The following is a 13,112-nucleotide window of genomic DNA, read 5'->3' as shown; positions in this document are numbered from 1 at the left end:
TCTAATTCCCAGCTATGAACGTCAACAACATGGGATCCGTCGAAAAGACATCACGCTGTCTCTGCTAAGAACAGCCCTTCACGATAATACTTTCGACAAAAAAAAAAAGATTTGTTGAGTGGATTTCAAGGTATGCGGCTAGAAAGAATGCATTGCGTGAGGGTAAAATAATCATAATATTAGGTGTATTGTGCATGGCATAGAATTTTATTCTCACCTTATACTTATACAAGCTCAGCACTGATGCGTAATAAGGTACTCAGCACAGTTACTTTTAGTTTGCTCGTAGTCTTTAGCGTAATTACCTGAAAATGTTGGTATTTAAGGGATTTACAGTTATGACCTAAAATGTTGGTATTTGAGGAGTTTAGAAAACAGACTGATTTGGAAATACGTAGAAATACGCCCTGGTGCTTTAAAAAAATAGGTTCGCTTCCGTTGCTTAACAAATTTGTCATGATCATCATCAGCTTGACTATGCCCACTGCAGGACAATGGCCTCTACCATGTCGCTGCACTTATTTATCTCTCCATAAGCAAGAAGCACCGTTGTTTCTCATGTTCGGCTGCCGACTGCGCGCACTGACAACCGGAGTTAAGAATATGACGCATGGCATCCTTATAAGCTGAGTTTATCATCTGGGAACTAAAGGAACTCCACCTGAGTAAATTTTGTTTTGAAAACTAAAATGTTTGAATTTAAGCAGCCGCAGTGCAGTCCGCGATCGCACGCGGGCTTCACCGCAGCACAAGTCGAGGCGAATGCGCTATCACTGGCGTGCTCGGTGGCAGGTTTTTCGCTTGACTTTCTATAACCGTGTTCTTTCAGTAAACGCACCTTTAAGGATGGTGGCATCGAGGCGCTAGAGGGCCTGTAGACGCATGAGAATTTTATATCTCCAGGGCTGTCTTGTAACCTCAGAAAAAGAAAGTCACATTAAGGTTATATTAAAAAATGGAGCCCCAAGGACCATTTTGCAACACTCTACTGCAGCTTTTCCTTCAAAGGTTTTGTGCTGGAAATTATTGTATGCACGGGCTCGACTTTTTGAAGCAGGAGAGAAGCGGACGAAAGTTAAGCTTGCCGAATTCTTGAGCTCTTTTGTGTCCTTTACAAAGATCTTTTTAGCGCCACAAATGCTCTGGTAATGTAATGTGCACGACTAAAGTGAGTTGTTGGCTTAGTTAGAACAGTACATTACCCATATGTTTAGGATATGATGTTTACGACGTGCATATACCACTGTTGATGTTACCTATAGATAGGCGTAAGTATTGAACATAGTTAAAAGTCAGCCGCGATCCGGAACTGGCCGTGAGCGTCGCACGATGCTTGTAAGAAGTTTTGACAAAAAATGACAGGTCGAGCAAATACTGCATCAAAATTTTACGGGATCTCTTGAGCGCCTCCAATGCGTTCTGGCAAAAAGAATCATGCTTCAGCTCCTTTTGGCAAAGATCAAAAAGGAAGATTTGCTGAAATAATTGACTGATTTGCTGTGTCTGTCTCCCAGATCGGCTCAAACGGTTACGGCCTGGACTTCCGAAGGAATTTATCTCTGGCACCCCAAGACCGCGGGAGATACTACACCGAAATCGTGACGGAAGAAGCCATTTCAGTCATTAGAAATCACCCTGTCGATAAGGTGAGCCACACTTTTGCCGCGCAAACTTGTCCTTCAGAATGGGGGTCAAACATGGCTGTAGGAAACATCCTCTACTTGTTCAGGAGAGGAGCTCTTTTTCCGCCTGGCGCCTTAGAGTAGTAATCGTAATTGTGCAGTAACGTTCTCAGTCGTTCTTAGCCCTTCAGTGTGCATTTGTACCTCATTCTGACATAGTAATGCAAAAAATGTACATCCTAGGAATATTTTTATTCTGCATCTTATATTCTGCAACACAATTTTTTCTTCGTAAGCAATATATGTGCTGCTTTTTTCCTTTCTCTTTTTTTCCTTTCTCTTGGACGCTATGATGAACTCCAGGAAAGTAATTTTTTAAATTTATGGTTGAATAAAATCTTTGTCCACAACACTCTGAAATCGCCTGTTTCGCCGAACTAAGAAAACAGTTAAGGTGGTGCCCTTATGTACAGATTTACGAAATCTTTATCGAAGCCTGATAAAAAACTAGGGAATTAACCATCTACTGGGGTAGCGGTTATGAAGGGCATCACAGATAGCTCTGTACCGCGCTCTTTGCGCACAAAAAGAAAAGCCGAAAGGCAGAAAATATTCCCAAGTAGCTTTTTCTTTCTCGGCCAGCGGCCGAAGCTAGTTGTGTTACAAAACGATGGAATGAGTGGTGCTGGCGAGGTTTGAATGATTTCTGGAGAAGGTTGGCGTGTGACAGGAGACGGGGGTCGGAGTGGAAAACCTTCGGTTTACACGTCATCACCCTTGTATCCGACAGGAAAAAGTCGTCGACTGCCAGTTATTTCCTTTTCTGTTGCCGCTACCTACTCTTTGCTAGTTGTGGCAGTTTTATTGAGGGTCAAAAACGCTACCTCCACGACATCCTTATTGGTGTTATTGACGAATTCGTGATAGCGGCAGGCTTTACCTCCGGATCCTCAGCTACATAGCATCCACTGTAGTTCCTCTGTACGCACGTGCTTCCTTGCCTCTTTCTGTCATCCGTCAGCCCGAAAAAAAGTATCTGGTCTTGTGAGGAGTAACACAAAAGATCTCGGCTTTCTACCTCTTGCTCTTCATAAGCTTATGAATAAAAACGTAGACGCACGAGACTACCGGAAAGTTACTTTCACCTGCCGCGTCTTCAGGCATGTTGTTAGGTTCTCTTAACCGGCGCTTTATTTTTTGCCTGAGAATTTTTCGGATGCCCCCAATCATGGAAGTTGAAAGGAGACACCACTTCATTAGCCGAGCAATCTGACGCTCAAAGGCTTCCTCAATGTACTGATAGCTTGACTTCTTTCCGCTTATTGCAACGCTGTGACCGCAATGCCTACTTTTAACGTCTTCGCATGGTTAGACTTGAAAGGATAGAACAATTTCTTTGATCGTGATTGAGATCGCCAATCGGTGGGCAAGGAGTGCAGTTAGCTGTGGTGAACAAGCTCTAAGATAAATTTCAGCTATGGGCAGCTTCTTTCGAAGATTACTTGCACAGTGCACTTCACGGCCTCGCCTTATTTAGCCTCTAGAATGAGCATAGTATCAAAGTGTCATCCATACATCCTTTCATCCTATCATCCATACATCCTGTCTTTCATAAATCCCGACCTCTGCTGCTGGAGGTCGCTGTGTAAAATTCTAGAGAGTTGGTGGTACTTTCGGCCTATGCTGTTGTCGGTGCAGACGTCTGTTGTTGATGCGCCGCCTCTCGTGGCTTTGTCACTGCTTAGCCGGTCGGTGTCCTCTTGTTCACAGGTGCGGTATAATAAAGAATCCATGAACTACCTCAGCTCTCCGTCTTAGTGCCCAACTTGTTTTAGCGCTGTAACCGCTAACGCTATTGGAAGTAGAGGGCAAGAATGGGAACTTCGGTTAGTAAATATGTTCCCTAAGGTGAAAACGAACAGAGGCAGAGGACAGAAATGCCGGCATAAAAGACAAATAATCAAGTTGATTACTTGTTCTACACATTGTCACTGACATTTCCAATGCACGTCGCATTACCGAAAGTGGTTTACAGAAAGGATTCAAGTGACATCACACGGTTGTCAGGTAATGATTGTAATTATTTTTATTTGGGCTGTTCATGTCTGCAAGAAATATGAAGCGGTTTCAATTGTATTGTTTCAAAGAATGTGCAGTTGCATAAATAAACCGCCCAAATCCATTAATTAGCAGCGCTTCGGATACTAGAATAGATTATTAAATTCTCGCTTCTTCCAATTTCTGACTAAGAACAGTGCAGTGGGAGAGAATTTCATCATGAAATTGTAAAGAATAGACTAAAGCAGATGAATCTTCAATTCTAAGGCGGGAAAACACTGCTAGTGACTATTACTGTCAATCTCTCACATAAACGGCAATCATTATCGTGTTACCAAGACGATATTTGCGTCGTCAATGCATTACCTCACTTCTCGTAGAAGTGCTGCTAAAGCAAGTAGTAGCAATATCTCTCTTTTTTGAAGTGAAGTTGATCAAGAAGTAGACAAGGTCCTTGTCTACTTCTTGATCAACTTCACTTCAAAAGAGAGAGATATTGCTACTACTTGCTTTAGCAGCACTTCTACGAGAAGTGAGGTAATCATTATCGTGTTACCAAGACGATATTTGCGTCGTCAATGCATTACCTCACTTCTCGTAGAAGTGCTGCTAAAGCAAGTAGTAGCAATATCTCTCTTTTTTGAAGTGAAGTTGATCAAGAAGTAGACAAGGTCCTTGTCTACTTCTTGATCAACTTCACTTCAAAAGAGAGAGATATTGCTACTACTTGCTTTAGCAGCACTTCTACGAGAAGTGAGGTAATCATTATCGTGTTACCAAGACGATATTTGCGTCGTCAATGCATTACCTCACTTCTCGTAGAAGTGCTGCTAAAGCAAGTAGTAGCAATATCTCCCTTTTTTGAAGTAAAGTTGATCAAGAAGTAGACAAGGTCCTTGTCTACTTCTTGATCAACTTCACTTCAAAAGAGAGAGATATTGCTACTACTTGCTTTAGCAGCACTTCTACGAGAAGTGAGGTAATCATTATCGTGTTACCAAGACGATATTTGCGTCGTCAATGCATTACCTCACTTCTCGTAGAAGTGCTGCTAAAGCAAGTAGTAGCAATATCTCTCTTTTTTGAAGTGAAGTTGATCAAAAAGTAGACAAGGACCTTGTCTACTTCTTGATCAACTTCACTTCAAAAGAGAGAGATATTGCTACTACTTGCTTTAGCAGCACTTCTACGAGAAGTGAGGTAATCATTATCGTGTTACCAAGACGATATTTGCGTCGTCAATGCATTACCTCACTTCTCGTAGAAGTGCTGCTAAAGCAAGTAGTAGCAATATCTCTCTTTTTTGAAGTGAAGTTGATCAAGAAGTAGACAAGGACCTTGTCTACTTCTTGATCAACTTCACTTCAAAAGAGAGAGATATTGCTACTACTTGCTTTAGCAGCACTTCTACGAGAAGTGAGGTAATCATTATCGTGTTACCAAGACGATATTTGCGTCGTCAATGCATTACCTCACTTCTCGTAGAAGTGCTGCTAAAGCAAGTAGTAGCAATATCTCTCTTTTTTGAAGTGAAGTTGATCAAGAAGTAGACAAGGACCTTGTCTACTTCTTGATCAACTTCACTTCAAAAGAGAGAGATATTGCTACTACTTGCTTTAGCAGCACTTCTACGAGAAGTGAGGTAATCATTATCGTGTTACCAAGACGATATTTGCGTCGTCAATGCATTACCTCACTTCTCGTAGAAGTGCTGCTAAAGCAAGTAGTAGCAATATCTCTCTTTTTTGAAGTGAAGTTGATCAAGAAGTAGACAAGGACCTTGTCTACTTCTTGATCAACTTCACTTCAAAAAAGAGAGATATTGCTACTACTTGCTTTAGCAGCACTTCTACGAGAAGTGAGGTAATGCATTGACGACGCAAATATCGTCTTGGTAACACGATAATGATTGGCGTTTATGTGAGAGATTGACAGTAATAGTCACTAGTACTTTTGCTATCGGGCTTTTTTGTGTTTATCTCGTGGTCGGCAGCGGTTTCGAGCTGTCGAGCTGCCGACTTTGCTTACACGGAAAAATCACGATTATTTTAAGTTCACAATTTATTTTAGTGTTACTCTTTCAGTAACATTGTCGTGGCGTACGATTTCTGAAGGATACTTTATTTGCGAGACCAACTTTGGGCAGGAACCTGTAATGACGCCGTAATATATTCTGAAGGCCAGGTATACGGCACGACATCTATTGCTTTTAGAAGTAACTAATATTTCCGCCTGTGACCTGGCGCAGCTCACGTCGCACACTGATTGCCATCGCAGCCCATGTTCCTGTACGTCGCCCACTTCGCTCCGCACTATGGTACCGTTCGAAAACCACTTGAGGCGCCCCAACGGCACCTGGACGGCTACGACTTCATTGGCCACGAGAACCGCACCGTTTACGCAGGCGAGTGCCCTGAATTTTGGCTCACGGAGAAGAAATTGCTGTTAATCAGGCATTTTAACACCCTAACAGATTTGGACTAGCCAGGCGTGTCATAAGTAGGCTGCTATTTTGAGGTTCATGGTGTGTCCAGCTTGGGTGTTTGCTGGCATTCTGTGTTCAGTTGAAGGCGAGTAGGGCTCGCTAAAATCATTTTGTGAGTGTACCGGCACATGACAGCACTACAGGAAATTACTACTTTGCCACCCTTTTGAACAGTAACTTTGACCGTTAGGGGTCAATGTTGTAGCCCTACAGGCGGTCTGAACTGAGCTACACTGTAGCACCAAGCGGACACCCATCAATAGGCACCACGGGGTGAACTATCACAGCTGCACTTGCATATTGTTAAGACTTGCTCTAAATCCAGCGCGACAGTCTGGGTGGCCATGTCTTGCGTTAAACGAGACGTCAGCAGTTAGTAGCGACCTGAAGATCTACTGGCAGATTTCCGGCGAGGCACTGTTCATTCATAGCCGGCAGTTTAGTGTTAATGGATGGCAGTTTTTTGGGTAGCGATAATGGCTCACTGTCCATATATCAGGAACTCACTTCCAGGGCTCACTGTCCATATATATCCAGGGGCTTATTATTTTTACTTCCTTTAAGGTCGCCCCACCCTATTCTTTGTCCGTATATGCGGAATTGGCCATTGTCTTCATTCGTAGATCCCTGCGAGCCTACCACTCCTGGCTCATTGGTGCAGCGGTCAAACGATGCACCACTGCCCATCTACGGCAGGTGATGTCATGGGTGGGAGTTGGGTTGCGACTCAGGTTGGTTTTCCTGAGCAGCCTCACATGCTGACACGGTGGCCAGGTTGCTGGGTATATATATATATATATATATAAATATATATATATATATATATATATATATATATATATATATATATATATATATATATATATATATATATATATATATATATATATATATATATATATATATATATATATATATATATATATATATATATATATATATATATATATATATATATATATATATATATATATATATATACCTGGTTTGGTTTGGTTTATTGGGGCTTAACGTCCCAAAGCGACTCAGGCTATACACCTTTCCAACCCGGGCGCTGCGATATTGTTTCCGGCGGCGGAACCGGTTTCCAGCAGTCTAGAGAGGAGGCGTTTCGCCGCTTCCACCGTGCTAGCGCGAGGTGCCCACTGCAGTCCAGGGAACAATAAGGCAGCTCCCAGGGAGCCCTTTTTGGAAAGGTCTATAAGGGACACCGTAGTGAAGGGCTCCGGAAATTTCGACCGCCTGGTGGGCATGTTACCCACCACACGGTGGGTAGGCGAGCAGTCTACCAGAAAACCAAAGCCGGCTTCAGACAGAGACCGACAGACACATAACGGCTAAATGCAGGAAATGGCCAATAGAAGTGCTAGCGCACTAAAAGTTTTAGGTTAGAGGCGTGTCAGAGCTTATTATAAATTATGAAACCGAACCATTATGGAATATCTCTCGAATTTTCTAGTTTTCGTGATTTTTCTTTCAATTCTGTGCAGGAATGGTGGCTGCCCTCGATGAGTCCGTCGGGAAGATTTTTTCCGCATTGGAAGAGCGAAGAATGCTCGAGGACACATTCCTGTCATTCAGCTCGGACAATGGAGCTGCCTCCACATTCTGGGGTGTGAACGCGGCCTCCTCGTGGCCTCTCAGAGGCGAGAAGTCCACGCTGTGGGAAGGCGGAGTGAAGGTGCCGGGTTTCGTGTGGACTGCTAAGCCTCTGTGGCAGGGACCTGGTTCTGAATACGAGCGTCTCTTCCACGTCACGGACTGGTTACCAACACTCTATGAGATGGCTGGTAAGCTCTTCAGAAGCAATACTTGAATAATTGTACTCATCAATGTGGTAGACGAAATTCGAAGAAGTTACGTTTTACACTGATAATCACGCAGCTTAATATATTAACGACGACTGTGTGTTTAAACTTTTAGTTTTGGTCTTTTTTCTTCCTCCCCCCCCCTCTCTTTTTATACCTCTCTTTAGTTCTTTCTTTCCTTCTCTCTTTCCTTCTTTCTTCATTGCTTTCTTCCTTACTTCCTCCCTTCCTTTCGAACTTCCTGTCTCTTTTCCTTTCTTCTTTCTTAATGTCTATTCTTATTTTTACTTTTTCTCTCACTCTCGATTTTCTTTCTTGTCATTCTTCGTTTCTTCCTGATCTATTCCTTGTAATGATTGCTTAGCCAGGGGTTTTGTACTCGCTTTCATTAATGCGATAACAAGAGAAGCCCCATCCTGAAGAAAAAGCAGCGCCCTGCGTAATGCTACCTCCATCACATGCCACCTGCCACGGTTGGCGTGTGGACCTTCCCAAAATATCTGAGTACAGAAATTGCCTCATAATAGTGATAATAACTAAGCAAAAGTTAATGGCTAACAATGAGTCAGTGAAAGTGAAAATTAGAAGAAATGACACTGCGAAGAGCAAAACAAAGTTGCTGAGCGGTTTGCTCAGTTTAATGGCCTCAGAAATATGCGGCAAAGTGTATTAAAGATTATTAAAAGGTAAGAAGTATGAAGAAGCAATTCAAAATAAGAAGAATGGCTAATGCTAATGGATCGTTAGCGTATAATGATAATCAAACGCCCGTTTCATGTTGTCACACTTTTCATTAGTGGGACAAAATAGCCTAAGCCTAACTTGTGCCCTAACCGTCTAGTAGCGGATCCATCTGGTAGAAACTATTGGCGGTAACGGTTACTACTTGCATACTCGCACGGAACCGCAAATCTCTCCAAGAGAAGCGCTAAGTTTTAAAAACGTGCGGCACAATTTTAATCGTCTGAAGACTTCACGTAATATTTTAGCCTGTAATTATCATGGGGCAGCCACATGTAGTCGTCCTAACCCTTTAACCGGCAACCGCCAGCTGTACTAGTTGTGAGAGACCGGTAAAATATCGTCAATGACGAGTCATACTCGTCTGAACTGATGTTGCGCCGCTCACTCCGCCAAAGACGAAGTACGGCTGGCAGTTGTGTAGCTAGCAATTCTTATCACAAGATAGCTGTAGTTATCCATCAAAAAAACACCTTTTGGGAGTATTTTAAGCCTGAAAACAGTTATTTCATAATGGCGTCACACATGAATAGTAAAAGAGCTATTTCATGGAGCAGTTCTGTCAGCAGCGTTGGTGACGATCTAGAATTTTTCTCGGACGGCGACTCGATTTCCGAAGTGAAGATGGCTTCAGTTGGCGACGAGAACAACGGCGACGATTACTACGGTGACATGTTGGGTACCGCACGTTAACTACGAATGATGAACCCCCTGCATGTGTTAATATGAAACTACGTTACAATTACAGCGTATCGAATCAAAGAAATGCGGCGTATTTCTATACCTTTTAGCCCATTACTATGACATGCACTCAGGGCAAGCCGAACTGGGAGCAGCTTCTAATTTTCTAAATTTGAGCGTTAATTCTATCCAGAAACCAATATATTTTCAAAATCAGCATTACACGAAGAAAATTATGATAACTTCAAAATATCTGGCGATTTTGGTACTTTTTCGGGAAATAATTTTGCGGCGAAAGGGCTTAAGAAATTTTTCATGCTAGATCCGTTCATTACCACCGCCCGTACTGACGAGACTGCACCGTACATGCAGGAGGGGACCCGGCCAAGTTAGGCGGAGTCGACGGTGTCAGCCATTTTCAGTCTTTGGCCAACCCGAACGCCAGTACTCCAAGAAACGAGGTTCTTCTTAATATCGATCCCGTTGATGGCAACGCGGGAATAATCTCGGACCGATACAAGCTTGTCGTTGGTCCCTTTCCGGATGGCTCCTCAGACTGGATTGAGTTACCAGGAGAGAGACTGTCAGTGGAACAGGAAGCCGATGCAGCGCGCCAAAGCTGCCTCAATTCAACCGCTTACCAGGTTGGTGATCATATAGTTTGTTATTAGTATACGATGGCAAAGTAGTCCTTAAAACTGCAAATATATGTGCCCTATTTTAGATTACCATAGAGATCTAAACGCGGAAATTTAAGTTTAGATGTCCTAATATTACCGCAAAGGTTGCGTGATTACATTTTTGCCAATGAAGACCAGGAAAAAGTATAAAATACCAAAAGTGAACGTGAAACGAAGCGAACATTTAGTTTGACTCATTCGCGCAGAGTTTTGCCTGGCTTGAGTACGAATATTCTGGCTTGACATAGGCGCACTGGTGACCGATGCGGCAAACACTTAGGAAGTAATTGCTTACGCACTTGTGATACAGACAGATGTAATGCGACTAAGCGCTTACAGCCTTAAGTGGTAACTGCATTGGCCCGGTGCGATAGGCGCCAATTTAATTGCATTATCTTTACTGCCAGCCGTAACTTAGTGAGTCTGAGAAATGGGTTCTGTCGTCCCCATACCACGCACATAAAAGCACACAACTTTGCAATAACTTTTTATCCAATTCATAATTCTCAGTTGGGCGAGTAACTTGTGTAGTTTAGATGCAAATGGTGCTCCCTCTGCTGGAAAATCTGACAGACATCGGCTTGTGTACTGGCACTGTATTTTATGACATTTTAGATTTGTTAACGAGGACAGCGGAATTTCCTGAAAAATAATTTTAATGTTATGTTGGGCAAAACTGCCGAGATTCAATGCCCATGAGGACTATTTTTAATCAGATAGAGTTTATGACTGGTTTACAGTAATTATCGTCATTTTGTAGTTAACTTAAGGCATTAAGCGTTTACCATAACTTCTTTCAAGCATGTGGTACGAGCGTTAAGCTCAATGAACGCTACTCGCAATTTTTTTCAGTGCTATGTAAAACCGGCGCGAAGTAATCATGTCCAGCATGCTTAGATAAAAACATTGAATATTGAAAAACTGTAGGATACTTGCATAGAAATATTGAAGCTAATGGTCTCTTCTTCAGATACGTCGGAAAATCTTTCTTTTATATAGTTTCCATCGCTCGCTTTGAGAAGTTAATACTACCATGAAAAACCAGTGGGGAACACTTTTGAATATAGCAAAAATGTTAAGAGGAAAAAAAAATATAAGCCCGCCGTCGGGAGATCTGCGAATATATTCATTGTTATAGAAATCATCATCATCATCATCATCATAATTTATTTTCCCTTAAGGACCCCTAGGTGGGGCATTACATAAGGGGGGAGCAAAAATACGAAATCACAAACAATAGGAACATTTGAAATATAACAGTGAAGTAGGCAAAACAATTGTTAAAAGAGCATTGAAAAATAAAAAAACGGAACAATCACAGGTACACTGTGGCCATCACGCTATATACACAGGAACAAAACGGGAACACTGATTAGCAGACAAGGGTTCAAAAATGTAACATGTGCAAAGGTGGTACTGAAAATTGTCGGGTATTACACTGTAAGTGTGCTAACGAAAAAGATGAGATAAAAGCAGGGTTTTGAATTTATTTGCATCGCGCTCATTTACAACTGCCTCAGGCAGCTCATTCCAGTGTTCAATGGCGGATGGCAGGAAGGATTTTTGAAAGGCATTGGTGCAACCATGTAAACGCGGTAGGCTCAGGCTGTTAAAAAGACGACGAGATGTTCTATTGGGAGGGAGTAGAAGTGTGCAGTGCAATTGAGGAAAACTGTAGTATAACTTGTGGAAAAGGCAGAGTTGGGAAATTGTACGGCGAAAAGACAGTGGCGGTATGTCAAGCGATGATTTTATGCCACAAAATACTGGTTCTGCGATCGTAACATGAAGTAATAAATCGGGCTGCACGACTTTGTACTGATTCTAATGCTTCAATTAGGTATGACTGGTGCGGATTCCAAATGAGTGAGGCATATTCTAGTTTAGTACGAATGAATGTTTCATAAGCGAGTTTGCGGATGAATGGAGGGGACACGGCTAGGTACCTTCTCAGTCTGTTGAGCGATTTTGAACTTTCAGCTACTATGTTTAAGATGTGCTCGGACCATGAAAGTTTGCTAGTGATTGTTATTCCTAAGTACCGGTAGGACTCCACTTGTGTTGACCTTAAAGAATACTGGTAATTTAAGCTATTGCGTTTACGTGATACTGTCATGTACTTGCATTTTGAAACGTTTAATGTCATCAGCCACCGGGTGCACCAGTTGGTTATTTCATTGAGGTCATTTTGGAGGAGGTCTTGATCGTTGTTTGATGATATGCATCGATACAGAATGCAGTCGTCTGCGAATAGGCGAATTGACGATGATATGTTGCAAGGAAGGTCGTTAATAAATACCAAAAAAAGAAGAGGGCCGAGCACGGAGCCCTGAGGAACACCCGAAATGAAGTTTGTAGCTGAAGAATGGTGGTTGTCTATTACAGTGTGTTGCGAACGGTTAGAAAGGAAAGAATGAATCCACGATAAAACCAGCGGGTCAAGATGAAGGCTCGAAAGTTTGGCCATGAGGCGACGATGGGGTACGCAGTCAAATGCTTTAGAAAAGTCCAGATAAATGACGTCAGTTTGAAAGCCGGAGTCGAGATTAAGGTGGAGGTCTGTTGTGAATTCGAATAGCTGTGTTTCGCATGAAAAGCCTCGACGGAAACCATGCTGATTCAGAAAGAAAAAAGAATTGGCGTCAAGGTGTGTTGCAATGGCTGAATACAGTATATGTTCTAGCAGTTTGCAAGAGATGCACGTCAAAGAAATGGGGCGGTAATTCGAAGTGTCAGAACGGCCGCCAGATTTGTGTACAGGGGTTACGGTGCTATTTTTCCAGTCACTTGGAATTGATGTTGTGGCGATAGACTGATTGAAAGTTATCTGTAAAATCAAACTGGAAACCAGTTTGGTGCCTTTTAGAATTTTAGGCGATATGTTGTCAGGGCCTGGACTGCTACAGATCTTAAGGTTATCTATTAGTTTCGCTATGCCTTCAGATGTGATTGTGACCGGCTGCATTTCGGAGTAGTTAAAACACGGTTGGAAGGGAACGTCGGAAGTAGGTTCATGAGTGAACACAGAAGCGAAATA

General features: G+C 42.4%; 1 protein-coding gene across 2 annotated transcripts in view; it reads left to right on the top strand.

The window, feature by feature from the left end:
- LOC149344140 (arylsulfatase B-like) overlaps positions 1-13,112 on the top strand; it is a 189,073-nt gene that overhangs the window by 165,977 nt on the left and 9,984 nt on the right. For both annotated transcript variants that reach the window (XM_089546165.1, XM_089546166.1), the window contains exons 7-10: positions 1,515-1,646; positions 5,958-6,084; positions 7,656-7,955; positions 9,768-10,039. In XM_089546165.1, the coding sequence (XP_089402291.1) occupies positions 1,515-1,646; positions 5,958-6,084; positions 7,656-7,955; positions 9,768-10,039 (831 nt within the window). The remainder of the gene's footprint in view (positions 1-1,514; positions 1,647-5,957; positions 6,085-7,655; positions 7,956-9,767; positions 10,040-13,112) is intronic.

The sequence above is a fragment of the Amblyomma mixtum genome, chromosome 5 (assembly GCF_055824585.1).
Source record: "Amblyomma mixtum isolate Tamu chromosome 5, ASM5582458v1, whole genome shotgun sequence".
Lineage (NCBI taxonomy): Eukaryota > Metazoa > Arthropoda > Arachnida > Ixodida > Ixodidae > Amblyomma > Amblyomma mixtum.
Note: the sequence above shows the minus strand (reverse complement) of the source record. Positions and strands in the feature narration are given on the sequence as shown.